The sequence below is a fragment of the Eleutherodactylus coqui genome, chromosome 7, assembly GCF_035609145.1.
Source record: "Eleutherodactylus coqui strain aEleCoq1 chromosome 7, aEleCoq1.hap1, whole genome shotgun sequence".
NCBI lineage: Eukaryota > Metazoa > Chordata > Amphibia > Anura > Eleutherodactylidae > Eleutherodactylus > Eleutherodactylus coqui.
The window spans coordinates 99,929,790-99,954,607 of NC_089843.1; the positions used below are offsets into that span (position 1 = coordinate 99,929,790).

At 44.0% G+C, this 24,818-nt stretch overlaps 1 protein-coding gene across 1 annotated transcript in view; it reads right to left on the minus strand.

Moving 5' to 3' along the window:
• The window catches only part of PRIMPOL (primase and DNA directed polymerase), a 37,445-nt gene that overhangs the window by 7,253 nt on the left and 5,374 nt on the right, over positions 1-24,818 (minus strand). Inside the window, exons 2-8 of the mRNA XM_066574808.1 lie at positions 21,634-21,844; positions 18,781-18,875; positions 15,790-15,928; positions 14,427-14,574; positions 11,646-11,885; positions 4,829-4,991; positions 501-595 (exon numbers count right to left, since the gene is read on the minus strand). Of these exons, the coding sequence (XP_066430905.1) occupies positions 501-595; positions 4,829-4,991; positions 11,646-11,885; positions 14,427-14,574; positions 15,790-15,928; positions 18,781-18,875; positions 21,634-21,813 (1,060 nt within the window). The 5' untranslated portion in view covers positions 21,814-21,844. The remainder of the gene's footprint in view (positions 1-500; positions 596-4,828; positions 4,992-11,645; positions 11,886-14,426; positions 14,575-15,789; positions 15,929-18,780; positions 18,876-21,633; positions 21,845-24,818) is intronic.

Genomic DNA, 24,818 nt, shown 5'->3' on the forward strand with positions numbered 1-24,818 from the left:
CAATTCAAGTAGATGTGAAAGCACTGCTACTGAAACAAAAGAGTAATGACGTCATCTTCCTGCGACAGCCACACTGTGATGATGCTTGATCACTTGATGTCCCCATTGTGGCTCACAGTCTATCAGTAATATTTTTGAAGTTTGGGGCGAAACCCACACTAACACTGGGAGAACATACGAACTCCATGCAGCTGTTGTATCCTTGGTGGGAATCGACCCTAGTACTGCAAGGCAACAGTGACAACCATTGAAGCACCATGCTGCCCCACGGTAATGCATTTCACTATATCATCACAATAGATTGTTCTTTTTATCTACATGCAAAAACAGGTTCTCTCTAAAAGGTTGAGATATTCCCATCTAATAGAAGCCTGAAAATGCCGTGTCAATTAACAAACTGCTTTATAAATGGTTGGGATAGTCTCTATGGTTAGACTTTGTACGCTGAAGAAAATATTTCTAACAGTAAAACCAAGAAATTTTCTTAGAAAGCAAAGTACCTGAGATAACGGATGATGCAGCGCTGAGGCGCGACGCTCCAGTCCTCTCATTTTCTGCACTCGTACATGTTAAAACTTTTAAAGAATCTGTAAATCTTTAAAAAATTCTAAGAGTTACTATAAAGAAATATATAAGATCTAGATCTTTACAGGCATGTTGTATGTAAATACATCCCTTTTCCTCTAAAATGTTCATAACACTGGTGAAGAGAAGAAAGTTTACAACCAAATCACTTTCCATTTGCAGGAATCCACCCTCCCATACAAACATATGCAGAACTTCCTCTGACATCGGAGCAATGCAGAGAAATCTTAAAGGGGTTGTCCGGCCATAAACATTAGGTCTCATTACTTCTGTTTGCCCAATACAATGCACTTTGTAATATACATTGTGCATTGTAAATTAGGCAAACAGAAGTTATTCACCTACCTTTTGGAGTCCCCCCCCCTGTGTTGCTCCTCGGTTGCCATTGGTTCCGACAAGTCTCTTGTCCTCTTCTTGTCGGGCCAGCTCCAGGTGTAGGGGTGACAGACCTGTCAGTCAGTAGTCCCGGGATGGGGGTGAGGGGGAAGGTGGGGGAGCTGCTGGTCGGAGCTGTCAGCCAGTGGGGGGGGGGGAGGATGCTGCTGGTCGGAGCTGTCAGCTGTTGGCTTGCGGGGGGGGGGGGGGGGGCTCTGCTGGTCGGAGCTATCAGCTGGTGGCTTGCGGGGAGGGGGGGCACTGGAGGGGGACACTGTGGGGTGCATGTGTGGAGGGGGCTGTGTGTGTGTCTCTGCTATTGAAAGTGCTGCTACAGATCACGATCTGCTCTGACAGCTGTTAGCAGTAGATTCCTTCATCTCCCTGGCATGTCCCCTCATTACTGGACACTGGGACAGGGCTGTCACAGTATCCAGTGATGAGGGGACATGCCAGGGAGATGAAGGAATCTACTGCTACAGCTGTCACAGCTCTAGCAGCAGATCGCACTGCTCTCCCTGCCCTCTCATTGCTCTGAATGGGACCGGACGGCTGCCGGCTCCATTCAAAGCAGTGAAGCGTGCGTCTGCATTATGATGCCGGTCCTCCAGTCATGTGACCGGTGTCATCGGGAGCGCGCACGCTGAGGAGAGAGAGGCAGCAGTGCATCATGGGAACTACCCAGCGGCGCCATCTTTGAAGAATTCTTCAGGCAAACTTTATTTAGGGAAGAAAAGAAATAAAAAGGTAAGCAGAATATCGATTTTTATGGGAAAGGCTGTTGTGTGTGATGCTTCTACTCCACAGGGCATTAATAGGGGGGAAAAAAATCAGTTTGGGCGGCGGACAACCCCTTTAATATCAGACGAGGGCCTGCAAGGGATTGGAAAGGGTTCATTGAAAAAAAAGCTAATAAAATCATCATGGCAGTTATTTTTAGGTGTTTCTGCTGAATAATTTAAAGGAACCCACAAATGGCTTTCCCACCAAAAATAAATAAGAGCTGGGGAGTGTGCTGGTAAAGGTTAACATTACAGTCAATAGGCAACATGGGAATGTAAAGCGGTACGTTTCCATACATTCTTTGTTCTCAAATGTTTAAGTGTTCAACTACAAAACTTTATTGAAAAGAGACTTTACAGTCAGGAATGCATACTTTTTCATGTAAAAATGGATACAAACATATAGAAATCTATAGCTATAGGTTTAATGTATATGTAAGAAAAAACACACAGGTATGCTTAGAATTGCATACATTTGTACAAGTTCTTTTTTTCATGTATGTTGAAAACATGATGTGAACAGCCCCTACAACTACTGGAGAACAGAAAGAAAGGAGTAATTCTGTGTTCTCTCTCTGCTGCAAATTTACAAGTGTGCCAGACAAGGATATACGTATTTTATACAATCCACTGTCACAGAAATGAAGCAACAATGGGTGAAAATGTGTGTAGTTGGGTAAAGTACTAGCCCAGAGATAGAAAGCAGAGGGTGGTAATAAATGGTTCATACTCTGATTGGGCCACCGTCGCTAGCAGGGTGCCACAGGGTTCAGTACTAGGCCCCATTCTGTTCAATATATTTATCAATGACTAGAGATGAGCGAACCTACTCGTTTCGAGTAATTACTCGATCGAGCACCGCGATTTTCGAGTACTTCAGTACTCGGGTGAAAAGATTCGGGGGGCGCCGTGGCGGAGCGGGGGGTAGCAGCGGGGAACAGGGGGGAGCCCTCTCTCTCTCCCATCTCTGTTAGGCCCAATGTCCATGGGCGGATCTGATTTGCAGAATTCTGCGGGAAAGCAGGAGTTGGGAAGAAAACAAACTCCACTGCGCATGTGCGGCGGTGCTTCCGCACACATCCACAGTGAAGAAAATAGAAGTTCTGGACGGGTAAACAGAAGACCCGGACGGGTCCGCAGTGTCCTCGGCGGCGGGCAGGGTTGGATTCCGCTGCGGGCTACTGCATGCGGAATCCTAACCGCCCGTGGACCTAAGGCCTTAGTGAATGGCAACATTGTTTACATTCAGAGACCAACAATCTGTACTGACCTCGTGCTGCTCACAAAGTAGTGAAAAGCATTAAATAAGAGAGCGCTGATATGCAAAAATAAATAATATAAAAAATATGGAATTATAACACAACATAGTAGAAAACTACATAACTTAAAGGGGTTGTCCGCCGCCCACACACAACAGCCTTTCCCATAAAAATCGATATTCTGCTCACCTTTTTATTCCTTTTCTTCCCTTTATAAAGTTTGCCTGAAGAATTCTTCAAAGATAGCGCCGCTGGGTAGTTCCCATGATGCACTGCTGCCTCTCTCTCCTCAGCGTGCGCGCTCCCGATGACACCGGTCACATGACTGGAGGACCGGCGTCATAATGCAGACGCACGCTTCACTGCTTTGAATAGAGCCGGCAGCCGTCCGGTCCCATTCAGAGCAATGAAAGGGCAGGGAGAGCAGTGCGATCTGCTGCTAGAGCTGTGACAACTGTAACAGGAGATTCCTTCATCTCCCTGGCATGTCCCCTCATCACTGGATACTGTGACAGCCCTGTCCCAGTGTCCAGTAATGAGGGGACATGCTGAGGAGATGAAGGAATCTCCTGCTAACAGCTGTCACAGCTCTAGCAGGATCGTGATCTGTAGCAGCACTTTCAATAGCAGAGAATCGCGATCCTCTGCTATTGAAAGCGAAAGTAGCACCAAACATGACTGACACACACATCGCCCCCTCCACACATGCACCCCACAGTGTCCCCCTCCAGTGCCCCCCCTCCCCCGCAAGCCACCAGCTGACAGCTCCGACCAGCAGAGCCCCCTCCCCTCCCCCCAAGCCAACAGCTGACAGCTCCGACCAGCAGCATCCTCCCCCCCCCCCTCCCCCACTGGCTGACAGCTCCGACCAGCAGAGCCCCCCCCCCCCCCCCGCAAGCCAACAGCTGACAGCTCCGACCAGCAGCATCATCCTCCTCCTCCCCCCCCCCCCCCCCACTGGCTGACAGCTCCGACCAGCAGCTCCCCCACCTTCCCCCTCACCCCCATCCCGGGACTACTGACTGACAGGTCTGTCACCCCTACACCTCCCCACCCCCACCCCTGACTACTGACAGCTCGCAGCACCCCTCCCCCGTGAGAGACCGGCACTCCACTCCACTCCCCCCTCCTCCACTCCCCTTACCTGTCAGCTGAAGATCCCGCGGCCGCGTGTCCCCTGCAGGCAGACCAGAGCTTCCTGAAGCAGCCGGCAGAAGAAGATCTACTGCGCATGCGCGGAGTAGAAGAAGCGCGTCCCCGTGCAGAGAACACCTGGAGCTGGCCCGACAAGAAGAGGACAAGAGACTTGTCGGAACCAATGGCAACCGAGGAGCAACACAGGGGGGGGCACTCCAAAAGGTAAGTGAATAACTTCTGTTTGCCTAATTTACAATGCACGATGTATATTACAAAGTGCATTGTATTGGGCAAACAGAAGTAATGAGACCTAATGTTTATGGCCGGACAACCCCTTTAATTTAAATCCTTCCCATGAGCATGGGACAAGCACAGCACTTGTCAGGCGTCACTGTATGGAGCGGGCTTGGGAGCAGAACCAGTACCATTCACAGCAAGTGTCAGCTGACTTGGACTCAACTAACTGGATCCTAGCTGATAACTTCCTTTAGATGCTGCTCTCAGTTCTAACAGCGCCATTTAAATAGCAAGAGAGAGGGTGGAGGCTTCCTCTATAATACAAACAGCTCGCCCGCAGCACGATCGCAGGCTGCCCTTTGGATGTGGCCTAGCAATTAGCGCTGTAACACAATTATTAACAGCACTAGTGCAATAGCAGCCTTACATCAAGAAAAAAATGAAAACACATACCTCACATTGCTAATTAAGGAGCAAAGAAATATCTGCTCCTCCTCAGAGACATGTTTTGAAGTCTTCACTGCATATCTGTTGTCCTCAGCCACTTCAAAATTCACATTTTTCCCCAATTTTGATGATTTGTACAGACGAAAATTTCTGTTTTTAGTGTAAACACCTGAAGGCAATGATGGAGAAGTCACTGAACAAGGTACAAACATTTCACCAAAATGGCCTTACTTATATTTTCACAGCACAAATGTGGATTAAACATAAAATCCTCCGATTAGCTTTACAAAATAAAAATATCACATTAACCTCCAGGCCCCCCATCAGTACAACAAAGAAACTGAAGAATGCTTTTTATCATGACTGTTGTAGATAAAAGAAGATTCTTGGTAAATTATCTCCACATCAAAATTCATTTTCTTTTGATCAGAAAGCCTAGAAGTAATGAATATTATATGTTAATAAAGATCCTTCTCAATGGATGGAACCATCAGAGATAGTTGGGTGCTACGGTAGTACTTGGTTGGATCCCCAACGCTTAGCTGCGCATCCTTTTTGGAGATAGGGGATAAATTAATTTTGTGGAACAACTCTTTCAGCAGAAACTATTTTAAATGTTTCCCCAGAAAATCTCACTTTATGTGGGCAGGTGCATACGAAACAGGTTAAGGGCTCTTACCCAATGGCGATAGACTTTTCTGCACTGCGAGAGGGAGTAAAAAAGCATGATTATGAAACCAATGATTTTCAATTGTTTCATTCTCATTTGCGATGTCTTCACTCAAGACTCGCAGCGCTAAGAGAAATCTGTGCTATCACCCATTGCTATTAATGGAAAACATAGGGAGTACATCGCGCTCCCCTGACACAGCTGTGACAGCTATATGGCAGGGGATTCAATCATCCACGTGCCACAGCTTTGACAGAGGTCCGTGATGCTATCCCATTGCTTTCAATAGGGCCGACACTGCTGCCGCCCTATTGAAAGCAATGGGATGAAGGCACCCCCTGCAGCGATGATTTTCTGAAGGTGGGGGCTTGAAATATAAGCCCTACCCCGAAAATCATCCCTAGCTGTAAAAAAAAGTAAAACAAAAAATTAACTCACCTAGAAGAGCTGTCTGGCACTTCTCTCCATCCCCGTCCGTCTTCATCTGTCTTCTGGTGGTCGGGGATTAAAAAATCCCCGCCTCCAGGAAGCGCTTACTTCAATTGGCTGAGTGCTGTGACCAATCAGAGGCAGCGCTCAGCCGTCATTCAATGAATGACAATTGAAAACAATGGACGATACTGCAGATTTTTCTTAGCTTTGCGAGCCTTGAGTGAAGACCTCGCAAATGAGAATGAAACGATTGAAAATCATTGGTTTCATAATCATGCATTTTCACTCACTCTCGCAGAGCAGAAAAGTCTATCGCCAGTGGGTAAGAGCCCTTATAAAGGGGTATTAAGAGTGAAACGCCCTTCTGGAGAACCAAGCACATCCATGCATTTCCCAGCACTGCAAGAGGTTCAATACTAGCTGGCTCCTCTGCTGCTAACTGGTTCCAGGATTAGCCCTTTCACAGTGGTGACTTGAATTAAAAAATATAATTTTTATTTTGAACTTTTTAAAAATGCACATATAGGGGCACAGCACATAAAACAACAAAAACAAAAAAAGTAAGTAAGGGGCGTGGTAAATACCATCCAACCACACCGTCACTAAAGATGGGCATCCAATTGTGCTGTGTGTGTGGGTGTTTGTGTGATCTGGTCACCGGCGACCACGAAGTTTTTTTGTCCTGCTTAAAGCCGGTAATGTATGAGGCAGGGGTATATTGGTACTTGGGGTTTGTAAGATAATCCCCAGTTGTTTTGGTCTTTTTTATTTATAAAGCCCACACACCGTAGATGGATGCAATTTTTAGTGATTTGAACGTTCGTTTCTTCACAATTCTTTCCCCCCCCCCCTTTTTTTTTTTTTTTTTTTCAAAGGAGGGTAGAGGTACCTGACCAATTCCTAAATGGATAGTCGGAATTGGCCTTGGCCGTAGGGATCATCTCCCGAGGTTGCTAGATATGTATGATGCCAACCTCCAGAGAGAGTCTCCCGGTTAGTATAGGACGGCCTCGCCTCTATAGATAAGGGTCGTAGTGTAAATACTTGACCCAAGCGTATTCGAATTTCCCTTTTTAGTATGCTGATTCTCGTATTTAATTGCTCGACGCGTTTCACCACTTCAATTCTCGTGGATCATCAGGAGCATTATAAATCGGGATTGAGTAGAGACAGTATAGATGATATCATGAGGTCACCAATAGACCAATTGATAAAGAAACGAATATCTTAATTTTTGGAGGGCCTGTTCATGCAGCAGGTTTCTCAAAGGATCGGGTCTAGCCTGGGTAGAAAGTTCGATACTCAAATTTCTCTTATTGACAAAAGCAATAATTTGAGATTTGCCAGAGATAGCGTATCCTAATGACCCAAATCAGCCTTGAATGCGAATGTCTGGCGTGGGGTGTTCAGGACTGATACGGGAATGTTCAAGCTGCTACTACTCACAGAAACATACCATAGGGATGCAGTATTATGCTGTGAGTAAAGTAGTATTGGAGCAATCCGTCTCTGTCCAGAGATTGAATAGCCGGTTCGTCCTATGCAATATGCATATTGGGACGCTAAGCCGGTATCGCAAGGGTTTTTGTGCCTGTGCTTATTCAGGACACATATCCCCAGATGAGGAAAAGGAGAGAAGCACTAGCCCCCTGCTTCTCTATAGAGAACACCCCGTTCACCAATCTGCTGCTTCTTTAGCTATCACACCGCGCGTCATGACGTCCCCCCACGTCTCTGCAGCGCTGTGCATCGGGGGGCGGTATGTAGGACGCGATCCACGGCCCACCTGAGTGCACGGACCTATACGAGCGCCGCGACTGATAATAACAGACCCAGTCCGGCCCTGTGTCCGCTACACTGCGCAATACACATGCCTGATGTTACGGAGGGAGGTTGGATCCAGCGTCGCTCAGGTTGTCATGGCACCACGACACACGTCACGGGAGTACACACCCCCTGACGTTAAGCCGGACTCGGATTGGCCAGCAAATACCGAGGAGGCGGGGACAAAATAATGAGCCCCCTCTGATCTTTCCTATAGACCACATCAGTAGAGGCATAGCCCGCGCCGATCGTCACACTGGGGGCTCCTTTCCACTGGCGAGATAGTTGTGCGTTTTCAGTGCGATGTGAGAGTGCGGGCTTTCGGGGGAAGGTCCTGCACGTGTGGTTCTGTGACAGCCTTCCATTGGCGATGTTTGGGGGCAGGCTGCGATGCGAGGATTTAAAATCGCAGCAGGGGGATTGTTTCAGCGTTTTGCGTTTTTTTTCTCTCGCACACACAGCGTAATGGCAGGGCGGATGTCGCGTCGCATCGCAGCGCAATCGCACTTGCGGTTTTGCGGCGATGCGGTGCGATCTTGGCATTGCGATTTTCTCGCAGCGATTATCGCCGTCGCCAGTGGAGAGGAGCCCTGAGGGACGATCGTTTCCACAACATCAGAGGACCCACACTCCAGTAACCATTGAGGACTCCTGATCCAGTGCTGGGTTTACATGGAGTCTAATAATAACAAATGAGCCCTTCCCATCCACATGATGTGTACACAAGGGGGCGTAGTCTATCTTGATAGGTGGACAAATTGATCACACCCTCTTGAAGGAGGGCACTGCACTATATAAGGCAAGCACCTTGCATCCAGAGCTCATTCCCTAGCCTACCATCTGGGCTATGGACACCAACTTTTGTTATTTTCATCTTGTATCCATCCTTTTCTTCTGTCAATTCTGACACTCTGGGAAAAGAAACTCGGGCGGGTTCTGTTAGATAAGCTCCTACACGTAACAGGCTAGTAAATCACTAGTCTGTTTATGTGATAGCTAAAGAAGCAGCAGATTGGTGAACGGGGTGTTCTCTATAGAGAAGCAGGGGGCTAGTGCTTCTCTCCTTTTCCTCATCTGGGGATATGTGTCCTGAATAAGCACAGGCACAAAAACCCTTGCGATACCGGCTTAGCGTCCCAATATGCATATTGCATAGGACGAACCGGCTATTCAATCTCTGGACAGAGACGGATTGCTCCAATACTACTTTACTCACAGCATAATACTGCATCCCTATGGTATGTTTCTGTGAGTAGTAGCAGCTTGAACATTCCCGTATCAGTCCTGAACACCCCACGCCAGACATTCGCATTCAAGGCTGATTTGGGTCATTAGGATACGCTATCTCTGGCAAATCTCAAATTATTGCTTTTGTCAATAAGAGAAATTTGAGTATCGAACTTTCTACCCAGGCTAGACCCGATCCTTTGAGAAACCTGCTGCATGAACAGGCCCTCCAAAAATTAAGATATTCGTTTCTTTATCAATTGGTCTATTGGTGACCTCATGATATCATCTATACTGTCTCTACTCAATCCCGATTTATAATGCTCCTGATGATCCACGAGAATTGAAGTGGTGAAACGCGTCGAGCAATTAAATACGAGAATCAGCATACTAAAAAGGGAAATTCGAATACGCTTGGGTCAAGTATTTACACTACGACCCTTATCTATAGAGGCGAGGCCGTCCTATACTAACCGGGAGACTCTCTCTGGAGGTTGGCATCATACATATCTAGCAACCTCGGGAGATGATCCCTACGGCCAAGGCCAATTCCGACTATCCATTTAGGAATTGGTCAGGTACCTCTACCCTCCTTTGAAAAAAAAAAAAAAAAAAAAAAAAAAAAGGGGGGGGGGGAAAGAATTGTGAAGAAACGAACGTTCAAATCACTAAAAATTGCATCCATCTACGGTGTGTGGGCTTTATAAATAAAAAAGACCAAAACAACTGGGGATTATCTTACAAACCCCAAGTACCAATATACCCCTGCCTCATACATTACCGGCTTTAAGCAGGACAAAAAAACTTCGTGGTCGCCGGTGACCAGATCACACAAACACCCACACACACAGCACAATTGGATGCCCATCTTTAGTGACGGTGTGGTTGGATGGTATTTACCACGCCCCTTACTTACTTTTTTTGTTTTTGTTGTTTTATGTGCTGTGCCCCTATATGTGCATTTTTAAAAAGTTCAAAATAAAAATTATATTTTTTAATTCAAGTCACCACTGTGAAAGGGCTACTCAAGTTAAATTTGGAGACTTTTTGCTCTGCCTACTCTGTGAAATATTGCTGGTTCCAGGATTATAGCACCTCCAGCGTTGTCAGAAGTCCAACTTTTTGAAAAGAGGAGAGTTGTGCTGCATTGTAGACAGGTCAACGCAGTAAAAGAAATATTTTATGATAAAGATGCCCAACTTTTTCTAACTCCACTAAAGCCACTTTCAGATATGATAGGTGGTGTTGAATAACAGGATGCATTACAAGGAAAAAAGTTCAGACACAGCTTACTCCCTAGTGCTAATTGTGAGTGACATGGTATTGACCTGGTGGCGATGTTCAGCGACAATACATGACCTCCTGGTACCACTACAATGCGACAGAACCTGCCAATCTTTTTGTCTGCACCTCCTCCGATCAGCTGTTAATGCAAAGGTAAGAAGCCAGCAGGTACCCATTTTTTCTCCTGGGAGTCAGTCCTTCAGGAGAGACAAGCCCATTATACACACTACATGGCCAAAAATATGTGGACACCTGCCCATCACATCTCTATGAGCTTTTTTGGGTGGTGTTTTACAAAATAATGAGCTTTATTATTGAGTTTGGCTCTTTTGCTGCTATACAAGACTCCATTTTCATGGAAGGCCTTCCACTAGATTTTGGAGTATATTTGTAAGACTTTAAGCTCATTCAGCCAAAAAGAGCATTTGTGAGGTCAAGTGCTGATGTCATACAATAAAGTCTGCAATCAGTGTTTCAATACATCCAAAGAGCTTGATGTAAGAGCTCTGTAATGGCCGTCCTAGGTCCTCCACACCAGGTCTTTATGGACATTGCATTGTGCACAGGCGGCACCATTATGCTAGAAGAAGAAAAGCTTTTCCTCAAACTGTTGTCAAAAAGTTGAAAACAACAGTTGTCTAAAATATCTCTATGCGTTATTAAAATTCACCCTTCACTGCAAATAGGGGGCCAAATCCAGAAAAACAGCCCAGACCAATATTCCCTCTCCACTGAATTTCCACTGCTGCAGAGTCCAATGATGATTGCTTTACACCACTACAGCAAACACTAGATATTGCGTATGTATGCAGCTGCTTAACCTTCTATATTGGCTTCTACCTCGCTGTTTTTTTTTTTGCCTTCCTCTGAATCAACATAGGGGGGTAATAGGCTGAACTGAATAGACATGTGTCTTTTTACAGCCTTACATACTATGTTACTACACTTCAATACTTCTGCAATGTAATATGCTTTGCAGGCCCAATAGCTGTACAGTATGGTGGAAGACCACAGGGATTTCATTAGATCCCCGGCTGCCATGACCAGTCATGTGCACTCGATGATCATGTTGCGGTAGCCCTGATGGGAAGTCAGAGGGAGCCTCCTCCCTATGTAAACCACTTTGGTGCCGCAGTTGCTATTAACAGTGGCATCTAAAGGTTTTAATAGCCAAGTTAGGTCATTAGAGCATTAGACACCTAAGCACCTGCTTCACCACCCAGCATAGGACACCAGGGAAGGGTTTATTTTGCAGTGTCATAAAAAGAAACCGCTGCAGAATAAAGCCCCCAATTGGTCACTGCAGCTACAGCTGACTTACAGTATACAAAATGAAAAACAAAAACCACTGCCGATTACTTCACAGGCATAGAAACAAATACTTACCGATATCAATAAAAAGTTGCATTTGGCCATTTTTATCTTGCACAAACAGAGAGGAGAGATCACAGATTTCCTGATTGGCAGTAAGATGGAGTTCACTGGGTATTTTCTGAGGTTTTTGTTTATTGTTTCCACAATATCCATCAAGATCATTCATGGATCTTTCATTCAAAAAGGCTTCGGACGTTGGGATGCATCCATTTACAGACAGTAAAGGTTGTAAAGCACTCTTTATAAAATTGCCTGGGAAAATAATGAGGCAAAGTACCATTACAGTAATTAGAATGTATATTCCAGGATAATATACACCATACTTTTTTTTTATCAAATCATTTTAATTGAAAGTCTTTGTGTTATTATGTATCAGTGACTTAAGCAGGCTGAGCTGCAGTACCGGACACTGCCACACACATACAAGTGCTGTCATGTCAGGTACTGCAGCACTCTCAAATAGGCCATCAGTGTTTGATCAGTAGGTGTCTGAACCTCCCCGATCATCAGAATAAAGATGATTGGCCTGATCTTGAATACTAAACACAGCTGCACAGAAAGACCATTTACCAAACATAGGTTCATTGCATAGCCTTTCATTTCAGGTTTCATTAGGTCTTTGATGAGCTGAATAATGCAGAAAGCAGCAATTTTTTTTTTAAAGAACACACAAAAACAGGATCCATTACAGAGATTATCTGTCATATATTGTGGTCATCAGTATCCAACGAGTAAATATGAATCTTGTATTACATCATTTTTGTACATTTGCATGCTTAGGCTACTTTAATATTCTTGTATATTATAGACACATTACATTCCAAAATTTTGGGGGGTACCTATTGTCTTTGAAAAACTATTTTTGGGGAGAGAGGGGTGGAAGGAAGCTTAGCTAAATGGCATTCTATCATTTACTTATCCCAGGTGCTCTCTACCGCATGTAACATCCACCCTTAAAGGAGATGTCCCGCGCCGAAACGGGTTTTTTTTTTTTTTAAACCCCCCCCCCCGTTCGGCGCGAGACAACCCCGATGCAGGGGTTAAAAAAACCACCCGCACAGCGCTTACCTGAATCCCGGCGGTCCGGCGTCTTCATACTCACCTGCTGAAGATGGCCGCCGGGATCCTCTGTCTTCATGGACCGCAGGGCTTCTGTGCGGTCCATTGCCGATTCCAGCCTCCTGATTGGCTGGAATCGGCACGTGACGGGGCGGAGCTACACGGAGCCCCATAGAGAAGAGGAGAAGACCCGGACTGCGCAAGCGCGGCTAATTTGGCCATCGGAGGGCGAAAATTAGTCGGCACCATGGAGACGAGGACGCCAGCAACGGAGCAGGTAAGTATAAAACTTTTTATAACTTCTGTATGGCTCATAATTAATGCACAATGTACATTACAAAGTGCATTATTATGGCCATACAGAAGTGTATAGACCCACTTGCTGCCTCGGGACAACCCCTTTAAAGAATTCAGCTCACTATCCAACTATAAAATAAAGACAAATAAATCGCGAAATGATGAGCATCCTTATACAAGACAGGGACAGGAGGTTACTACGGTAGTAAAAAAAAAAAAAAAAAAAATTTCAGGAGGTGCTCCTCCGCGCTCCAGTACTTAGATATCCACCTCATCCCTTCATTAGACGCCATGGTCACAACCGATTTCCCCCCATTATTGACCACGCTACAAAAAGAGCTAGATAGGCTGGTCGCCCTCAAACCCAGCTGGATAGGCAGGATAGTCGTCTACAAAATGCTGATTCTCCCAATGCATTCTATATTATCTCTCTTCCATCCCCTGAAACATCCCTGATACTACGTTTTCAGCTTTTCATCACCAGATGAATACTTTCATCTGCAAAGCCTAGGATCACATTCTCCATAATGTCCAGACCACTACGCCTTGGGGGAATGGATTTGCCCAATCTTCATCATAACGACTTCTTACTGAACCAAATTAAATACTGGTGCTGCGCCGACGTAAATAAATCCTGGCTCGTCCTAGACTAGTCTTCAGAGGAAACAAATAGGACAGTCAAGATAAAGTAGGATTATGGGTTTTTACTTCTACAAAGCCCCTGACCACCAGGCCTCGCTGAGGTTACAGGAAAACAGTGGTAGTATATGATAGCGCACCTCTCCCACTTAGTCTGCCTGCCGGATTCCGCATGTGGGTTCCTGCAACGGATTTCTGCTCTAACCACGGCGGCAACCCCACGTACTTGGTTCTTCTGTGCTGTGGATGGTCGTGGCGAGCCACCGTTAGACATGTGCAGTACAGATTTTTTTAAACTCCTGCTTTTCCCACATCAGCGCTAGGCGACCTGTCCACAAGTGGGACAGCTTCCACTGACTTCAATGGAAGCCGTTCGTGCGGACACCACACGAAAACAGAGCATGCTGCAATTTTTCCTTTGCTCGCAGAAACCACAATAGGTTTCCACAAGTGTGCAGGAAGAATCGATTTCCCATAGCACGCTATGTACATTATATGCTGCGGATCCGCAGTGAGGACACCCACAGCGAATTCCATAGCAAAAATCCATTCACTTGCAGCAGGCCTAAATCAGAAGTCGGTTCTTTGCCTTACAACATGGGGTCTTGCGACATCCCCAGCCACTCCTCCTTATGGTCCCATTCCCTTACCCTTTTTTTTTCTTCTGCAATATTATACCTGCATTTGCCGACTGTTGATATGTCAATGATGTTAATATTTGAAAACGTAATAAAAACCCCTGTTTAAAAATCATGTATTCTTACATAAAATTACAAATAACAGCATAAGCTCACTTACCAGCATGTATATTATTCTTAAAGACTGCATTAGGCAATAAAAATATGAGGTGACGACTGAACTTAACATCAGAGCTGGAATCCAGGTTTAATACATAATCTGTTGAGCACTTAACACCAAAGTCATCTTCCAGCTTTTTACTGAAAAACTAAAAATGAAGAGAAAACGGGAGTAAATAGCCTGAATAATGCTACCTGCATGTGTTATATTCTTTACTACTCTCCGATAGAGAGAAGTGATGATCAGGTAGGATGCCATGCTTGATCAGATTTTATAGTACTTGATGGTGAGTTTTATCCAGACTGATGAAATGGAAAGTCCTTCTTCCCAGCTCACTCTGATTTCCCTACATGACTCCATTAATCACCAAGAAGCATCTGGGCACCCACCTATGTTCAAAGTTGCATTACGTTTGAGGCTCCACAAGTTGAGTACATTTGCTATAGTTGTAGGAACAAATAAAGCATAACAGCACATTTATTTTCAGGCATCCACACAGAGCGGCTATTCGACAGAGACCTTCATGGATGTGCTTTAGTAAATGAAGTAGTCCCAACGGTTATAAAAGGGGTAGGGGTTAATTAAGGGTTATTCAAAACTATTCCACAGAAAACCAGATAAAGATGAAGAATGAAGGTGGCACGTGTATAAGACCCATCTTTGTGCTGACAATTCTTTGTCAAAAATTGGTTGTTTAGTCTCATAGGTAATTCAACACTTTGTTTGCCATTAAATATGTTGCATGTACTTAAAAACATACATAGTAACATAGTAAGGCTGAAGGGAGACAATGTCCATCTGGTTCAGACTGTTTCCACCCCCTTCCTTGTTGATTCAGAGGAAGGCAAAGAAACCCTAATGAGGCAGAAGCCAGTTAGCCCATCTGGGGCAGTCAGAATAATCCCTGGATCAACGTTTATCTAGATCCACTTGCAGCCGTACATTGTCCTACATTGTATTAATTACCTTGTATAAGGAGTTGTCTCATAATGACGACAAAAATAATAAAGTCTATTAGGACAAATGGATGTAATAGAGTGCGGTTTCCTTTTCAGACTTGAGTCATCCTTTTACTACAGATGAATGGCCGCTGCAGCCTCCCTTGGCTAAATCAGCTATAAGGAGCATTGTGAAAGGGGTTGTCTCAGATGAGAATATGGCCAGAAGCTATATAAATATGGTGCATAAAATTGTGCCATAACACTAATAAACATTCTGCAATAAAATACTCCATGGTGTATATAAGTAAATGTCGTACTGGATTTAAAACCCATTCAGCTTCATTTCTAAGAGAACACAAATCCTTGAACACTATAGACTGCAATACAAATAAATGCTTTTGTTCTTTCTTTGCTGCACTTACCTCAATAACTAGAGCAACCATTTTTGGGCCATTTGCTCCTGGATTTGCTGGTTTATAGTACTCTAAATCAAAATATAGTTTGCAAACGGTGTCTGCAGGAATTATTTCATAACAGTGAGCCAAAGATTGAGGTCGTTTCCTAAAAGATAACAAAAAGTATATATTAATCAAAGTTCATCCAGGACCACTCAATGACTGCATTTCGTTAAGTGTACCATTTGATTGAGAAAGTCTGCACCCACAAAAAAACAAACAAAACAAAAAGAAATAATTATTCACTGGTAACCTTTATTTTCTCAATCCCACGACAGCATCATGAGAAGAGGGAATTCCCGGTTAGGGACAGGAAGCCTGGATTTAAAAAGTAGCACCATCCCTCCTTAGTGCATTACCAATATTCAAGACTAATATAACCAAAGAAATCCAACAAAACCAAAATGGGGAGAGAATAGTAAAGCCATGGAATCGAGAAAATCAAAGTACTGGTAAGGAGTTATTTTTCTCCTCTCCCACAACAGCACAATAGAAATACTAGAGAAGGAAAGCCTTAAGGAGGGCCCACTGTCTGAAACACCTAGTATCCAAAGGAAAGGTCAGCAACATAGAATCATCCAAACCATAGTTCCTAAAGAAAGTGGAAGGAGTTGACTACACGGCCGCCTTACAGATCTCATTAGTGCTGCCTTTCCTACACTCAATCCAGGAAGTACCACTGCTCTGGTGTATTGGGCTTTTAGGCCATTAGGAAGGGCAACAGCCAAGGAGGTGTAGGCCAGACAGTCTACTTGATCCAAGGGACACTGGAATATCTACTCACTCTAACTCCTTTGTTTCTCCATGTAACTAGAAAATTAAATTTGGTGACCTTATACACTTGCTGGTGCTCTGGGGATATTGTAGAATATACAGAATCTCCTGACAGCTAGGAAGTAACATTTCTGTCCTTTCACTGTTTTTCGGTTTTCACAGAAGATGGAACCGTTTGAACCAGATGACTATCTTTCGAAGGAAGGGTCTGGTTTGAGTACAATTCAATTGAGGACATCTAGCACCTGCATGTCAAGGAGGACTGATGGGTAATAAATGAAGTTCTCTTATGCCTGGTTTAGACACAATTATCGCTCAAAAGATGTCTTTTAAGCGACTTTTAAGCAATAATTGTTGCGTGCATTTAGAGGGCAAGGTGATCTCTCAAATGGCAGTTTGATTGTCAGTTTTGAGCGATCACTTTGCGCTCCGAGCGGAGTATGCAGAAGACAAGCGGGGCTGCTTGTCTTCTGTATCCAGCTGCTCTCTTCTCGGAGCGCTCAGCTGGTATACAGCTGTGCGCTCCATGCAGGGTATGTGGAAGACAGCTGGACAGCTCTGTTCTTCATACCCCGCCTGTGTTCACAGAGCGGGATACAGCTGAAACAATAGTATCAGCTGTATCCCGCTATGAACTCCTAATAAGGCTGATCGTTCTCTTTCAGCATGCTGAAAGAGAACGATCAGCGACTCGTTAACGAGAACTGCACGATGTCAGTGCAGTTAGACCCAACTATTCTCGCTCAAAAGGACAGCTTTGAGCGATTTTTGAGTGGGAATCGTTGTGTCTAAACCAGCCTTTACCCTTCTAGCAGATGTTATTGACACTAAGAATGCAGTATTTAGGGTAATTACTTTGTTAGAAGCCTCAGACAAGGGTTCATATGGGGATTTAATCAGATCATAAAAAGAGGCGTTCCCATCTTGGAAGGTTATGTGACATATCCACAGGATATGCAATAAAAGTCTAATGGATTTGGGCATACGTTAGGGACCTGCACCAATCTCAATTACTGATTCTGCCAGCCTAGCTATATACAGTTGCCTGGAGTTATGGAAATTGCCAAACGGGTTGTACTAAACTGTTCCTATAACATTCAGAGAAGTGAATGGGTGTTAGGGAAACAGCATAGCATAGCAAACTGCATAATTTCCGCAGTTTCCGAGCTCACTGTGTTACAAAGTTTCCGTGCCTATTCATTTTTATGGGAGTCATCGAAACAGCGCAAGACAGCCCATCCTTAACTTTTGTCGCTTCATACAGAAGAGCATACTCATTATGGCCCTGATTGGCCTAAATAAGTGAGTTGTGTATTTTTTAAAACTAGTAAAATGTAATAAAAACTGTACGAATTTGGTAACACCATAATCCTGCTGACTCACTGAATAAAGTCATTTTTACCGCACTGTGAACTCTGTAAAAACATTACTCCTTCAGTATTGCAGTGTATTGTGCTTTTTGAGGACAGTCCATTAAGCCCTGACACAGACAAGGCTTAATAGGTTTAAATGCATGATAGGTCTACGAGCTTTACTGGACTCCATGGCAACCCACCAGCACCCCATGATTGCATCACAGAGTCGTTGATGGAGCACTGGAAGGCCCCCCAGATAGCCAATTAGTCGCCACAGTAAAAACTGCCTGCAGCATCTAAGTTAAACGGCTGCGACTGGAACTAGCTTGACGGTCCAACGTAACCTGACAGTAATCGGTGAGGACCACCCACTTGACAGATCCACAGCAAAGCCTGTTTGGCCAAATAGAGGAAAGTATAAAACGGAAAGAAAAATAAAAGCAGGGACGGAGGCAGCTGAGTCGTGGGTGCACAGGTACGCAGTCAGAGTCACTGACATTATAATGTGACAAGTTTTTTCTTAAACTTATGGTCATTCTGGGTTTAGGCAGATCTAATCACTGGCATAAGGCCACTTCCACATGTAGTAATGAAAAGTACAAAATCCACTGCAGATTTTGGTGTGGGGCAGTGTCAAAATTTTAAACAAAATCCACATGTAACAAGTTGATTTTGATGCAGATTTCACCCTCCTATTATAAATTAGTATAGAAATTACCTGGCAGCTCCATTACAGGTGTGTGATCTTTAGATTCCTCTAGGACTACATTATCCCTTGTCTATTTTAAAGTAACATCTACACTTTAACAGAAAATATGCAAATACTTACATGTAGTAAAACCAAAATTCTGCGTAGGTTGTCACCAGATAAAGCCTTCTCTCTTTTTCATCAAGCACAGTTTCCAATGCAAAAACATGAACATCCTAAAAATATAAATGTTAATGGAAGGTGAATTACAAATTCTAAGATTTGCTAGAAATCACTTTTTCCAGTCAATGTGAACTACAGACAACAGCTTCACACAAGCAATGGATCACATCATACTGCAGGAGCGATCAAAGCATCGCTAGTTGTGGTCCTCCTGGGGACTAAAAGAAAGTGTAAAAATAAAAACAATAAAGTTTTACTAATTTTTTATTTTTTTTTAAGTAATAAAAGTTCAAGAAACACAACTTTTACATATTTGTAATATAAGAATCTAAATAATATTTGGTATCGCACAGTGAATGTGGTCGAAAAAAATAAAAACCGCCAGAAATGCGCTTTTTTGGTCACCCAACTGCAAGAAAAATGTAATGAGAAGCGATCAAAAAGTCATTTGTATTTAAAAATGGTACGAACAGAAACAAGAGGACGTACCACACAAAATGAGCCCTGACAAAACTATGCCAACAGAAAATTTAAAAAGTTATGCGCAGAAAATGGAGACAGAAAATAATTTTTAAAAATTAAATATCTTTAAAAAATATATACTGCATATACTCAAGTATAAGCCTAGTATTTCAACACATTTTTTTGTGCTACAAAAGCCCCCCTCGGCTTATACTTGAGTCAGGCAAGGCTTAAAAAAAATCTCCATACTCACCTCCCAGCCGGCGCCTGTGTCTCCGGCGGCGGTGCGTCAGGCTGCTTGAATTCTTTCCGCTGTCATCCCCTGCCATCCTCTTTGCTCGGCTCTGTCATTTTCCGCCGTCAGCGCTGTGTAAGTAAGAGCTGTGATTGGATCGAGCGTCAGCCAATTACAGCCGATGCTCGATCATTCACAACCAATCAAGCTGCTTTAGAATTCTCCCCGCTGTCATCTCCCTGCTTGGCTTTCAAATCCCCTGCCGTCAGTGCTGTGTAAGTAAGCACTGTGATTGGATTGAGCACCAGCTGTGATTGGCTGGCGCTCAATCCAATCACAGTGCTTACTTACACAGCACTGACAGAGCTAAGCAGAGAGGATGGCGGGGGGTGACAGCAGGGAGAATTCAAGCAGCTTGTCGCACAGACACAGACACCGGCTGGGAGGTGAGTATGGAGGTTTTTTTTTTTTACCTAGTATATACTCGAGTATAGCTAGGCTTATACTAGAGTCAATAAGTTTTCCCAGTTTTTTGTGGTGAAATTTATTGTCTCGGCTTATACTCGGGTAGGCTAATACTCGAGTATATACGGTACAAGTAGCACAGCAAAAAAAAAAAAAACTTTATAAGTTTGATATCGTAGTAATCGTACTGACCCATAGAATAAAGTTATGTCATTTTTGCTGCAGTTTGTGTGTCGTAGAAACAAGACGCCCCGAAAGATGGCTGAATGTTGCTTTTTTTTCCATTTCTCTCCACTTGGAATTTTTTTTAAAGTTTTTTAAATTGCACCATTTGAAAATAAAACTCGTCCTGCAAAAAATAAGCCCTCATACAGCGACTTTGATGGTTAAAAAAAAGGAGTTACGATTTTTTAAAAGAGAGGAGGAAAAAACGAAAATGGAGAAAAGCAAAAAACTCCGTAACTAAGGGGTTAATACAACCCTCTGGTTTAGGGACAAAATTATGTCCCAGGACAAGAGAGGGAGGGCGATATATTACCTGCTGATGCTCTCCTCTCCTGTTTCTCCAATTTGCCAGTTCCAGGCCCCATTTTTGGCCTTCCAAGATGGCAACAGCAATTTTCTAACTACCTAATGCACACTGTGCACTGCTCTCTGATTGGGTAGTGCTAATCTTATGACCAGCTCTGGCCAATAAGAGAGCATATATAGTGCACTGGTAATCTAACTCTACCAATATAATGTGGAGGTAAGGTAGTCTGAGGATTGTGTCGGCCATCTTGGAAGGCTGTAAATGGGACCATATGATCACAGAGAAGAACAACCACAGATTAATTTATCCCCACCCCACTGCTCCTGGCACACAATTTTGTCCCCAAACCAGAGGGTTGCTTTAACGAGGTTTGCAGGCCTTTGGTTATGTCATACACACATTGAGAGTAAACCTTTGAACTTTTCAGTTGGACTAGTCTCATGATAGGCATCACTCACATCTTCCCATTGAAGCTCACAATCTAAATTCCACATGAGCCTATCAGTATGTCTGTATATAGCGGTGAGTATGATGTGCCAGCAGGCCCTCCAGAGGGGGCATGGTGGAAAGGTGGCACACACTAGGGATATGGTTTCAGCTTGCTATCACCTGTGTGTTAGTCCACGGTCTCCTGTGCTGATATATGTGCTAGGACGGTCCCCTCCATCCAGAAAAAAAGTACATTAAAAAACGCACTTGTATGCGCAAATACACAACACCCATTCCGCAAATACACAGCGCAGCATACACTTGTGTGAATCCGGTCTTAGGAAAAATTTGATCAAGCGATTGTAGCTCTGATCTCTCACACTCCTCAGGACAAGTTTTTATCAGCAATCATTGGATGAAACAATGTACCTGTACAGATTTAGGGCTCATCCCCTTGGCCGTATGCGTTTTACCTCTATGGGACAGGTGGCGAGTAATACAGTGAACCCATAACTATGAGCTGTATTCTTCCTTAGCAGCTGTTATACCAACACCAAAATATATTTGTGAGTTGTTTGGCATGATCGCCCAGCGACCCTTAAAACAGAACAGTCACTGGGTAAGGTCGCCCTGTTTGACTGTTCTGTTGCATTGAAAACCATATTAATACACCAATAAATGAACTTACCTCCTTACAGGCTTTGGCAAACAGAAAAGCTGCAGCTTGGCGAGGAAAGAGCCTCCAGACTGAAGAAGGCTGCCATGGTCGGGACAGTTTGGGTTTGTAGGCTGCAGTGATTGGATGCCGCTTATACTGAGATGCCAGCGACTCAACTTTCTTCAATTTTTCTATCCATTTTCTCTTCATTATCTCCAAAACAAGTTCAGTTGTAGATCAGCTATGGGGAGACAGGAATATGGACTGAAGGACATGAAAATTATATTCAAATGGTAGTAAATGTTCGGCTTGAGTTCCCTCAGTTGAAATCAATGGGAGCAGTGCCTGCAGTTACAAGCTCTGCCCACTACAGGAAGTCGGTGCTGAGGCTTTTGCTCCAAATTAGCAGAGGTCACAGAGGTGAGAGCAAAAAAACCATGAAGACATTACTCACTGAAAAAGGAGCCAATACTGCACCACCTGATAGGCTGCAGGGCAGGCTCAATCGCCATAAACCCTAGTAGAATGTAGAGAGAACATTTTTAATATGGAGGAGCTACTTGTTCTGTGCAGACTAATGTGCAGTAACCCAACTCAACCCAGCCCAGATTGGGTAAGGGGTGACTGCAAACAAACATTGTCTGCCCATGTGAACTGATACCAGGGATGCTAGCCACAGATAGGTGCGCCACACCATACAGGAGTGCGACCCCTACTGGTAAAGCAGTGGATCGCCCTGTATCACTACAGTGGGTCACACTGGCTGACATCCTGGGCTCACCAGAACCTATAGCAAACTGCATGCAAAAATACTGATAAATGCAGGTGTTAAGGCCCATTTAGACAACGTTTATCGCTCAAAATTCGCTCAAAGCCATCTTTTGAGCGATAACCGTTGCGTCTAAACACACGGCCATCATGACCCTTTTGTGCAGATTCATTCAACACTCACTTCTATCAAGCTATAAATGAGCAATAAACTCTTATCAGCAGCACAGGCTGATAATATTCTTTCAGCTTGTGTCCTGCTGGCAGTTCTCAGCGGGACATCAGCTGAAAGCACAGAGAACAAAGAAGCTGTTTGCTTATGCAGAACAGCTGCATTGTTCGCCGAGCGATAGTGGACAGTGTCCCACTCTGCCTGCATATCTCTTTAGTTGCTGCTTAGCTGCTATTAACTATGCAAAGATGATCGCTCAAAACTGTCACTCAAACTGTCGTTTGAGCGATCATCTTTCAGTGTAAGGCCCCCTGCACACGGGCAGATGGCCGCGATTTGTCCGCGTGAAAACACGTGCGGAAAACAAATCGCGCCATGTTCTATTTCTATGCGGGTCTCGCAGAGGCCTGCACAGAAATGTCACTGGTGACAGACCAGCTCCGCTTTGCGCATGCACCGGTTGGGCGGCAGCCGGCACATAGTGAAGAGAGAAAATGCGGGGAGCGGGTGAGCCGCAGGGCTGTGCAGGGGCATGGGTCCGCATCCCACTGCGCGAATTTTCGCAGTGGGATCCGACCCGGCTGTATGCAGGTGACCCTAATGGGGCATTCGTTTTGCATTTTGGCCAAGACAAATCCATCTCTCTGCATTCTACTAGGGATTATGGTGATTGAGCCTGCCCTGCAGTCTATTAGGTGGTGCATTATTGTCTCCTTTAACCCCTAATAGTCACATTAATAATATTTAAACAACCCTTCTGAAAATGTCACTTTTTATTGTAGATTTGGAATACATGTAAAAATATTTGGTCCATTTTGACTTCCTAATGACATAACTAATTTTAGCTTCAAAGGTGTTTTCTGAGTTATAAAACATTGTTGGCAGTGGGGAGGTACATAAAAAAACAAACACCCAACCCCCCCCCCCAAAAAAAACATTAATTCTCACCTGCCCGCTGCTGTGCTGATACCCTGCTGTTACTCAGGACCTCCAGTCCTCTATTTATTGTGGCTATGGCAGTCACACTGTTATTTACACAGGTGATTGCTGCAGCTACTACAAGGTCATCAGTGATGTCCCATAAGCCTACATTGGGAGCACATATGACAGATTTACAGTATGTCAGAAGACATGGTGATGTCACCTGTCAAATGCTGTGGCGCCAAAGCGGCGCTCCGGTGCCACGGTGAGTGTATTGCTTTTATACAGTCTTGGGCACTGGAACCAAAACTATAGGAAAAATGAAGGTTGGAAAAGCTCTTAAACCAATGTCCATGGGCGGATTTTATTCGCGGAATTCGCGCAGATTTAGACCACGGAAATCAACGCGGATCGCCGCCTATAGAAATGATTGGAGCTTACGCGATTGATTTTAAGTCCGCGGATTTGATTTTATGGTATTCATTTACTATCCGCGTGGATCTAAAATCGCAGCATGCTCCATTTGCATCGCGGATCTGGCTCCATTGAAGTCTATGGGAGTCGCGGATCCGCAGCGATCCACAAATACATTTAAATGCATTTGCGGATCTGCTGCGTATTTGATGGTTAAAAGTAATTAGGGAGGTGGGGAAAAGGCTTGGAGGTGGGGTTGCAGATTTTTTCCACGCGGATGATCCGCAATGCATCCGTGTACATCCACGCAGAAAAAAAACAATCCGTGATCACCCGCAAGCATTTAAAAAATCATTTTTAAGCATTGCGGATATCCGCATATGCGCGTGAAATCCGCAAATGGAATAAATCACATCCGCGGGTGTTAAATTCAGTTTAATTGACTGCGGATGACCAATGATTCCCTATTGGCAAATTTGACTGTGGATCTCACCCGCGGAAAAATGCACGGATTTGCTAATTCTATTTTTCTAGTGGACATGAGGCCATGTGATATAAATATTATGTTAGCGCTATTCTATGGGTTATTACAGTTATGACATTACTAAATTCAAAGAGATTTTAAATTTTATTAGTTTCAAACAAGACTTTTTTTTTTTAAAGCAAAAGGACTGTGTGTCCCACATTCCAAGACCAGGGCATTTTTATTTTTCTGTCTACAGAACTTTATGAAGGCTTGTTTTTTGAAGGAGGACTTTTATTTGTATCATTTTTGGGGAAGCTAGATAGACAAAAAACAGCAATTTTGGATTTTTTAAAGAAATTTACCATACAGCTAAAATAATGCAGTATTTTATAGTATGGGTTATCACTGATGTGACAATACCAATTATGTGTACTTTAGTTCTTTCTATTTTTTCAATATTTAAAGAACTGTGTT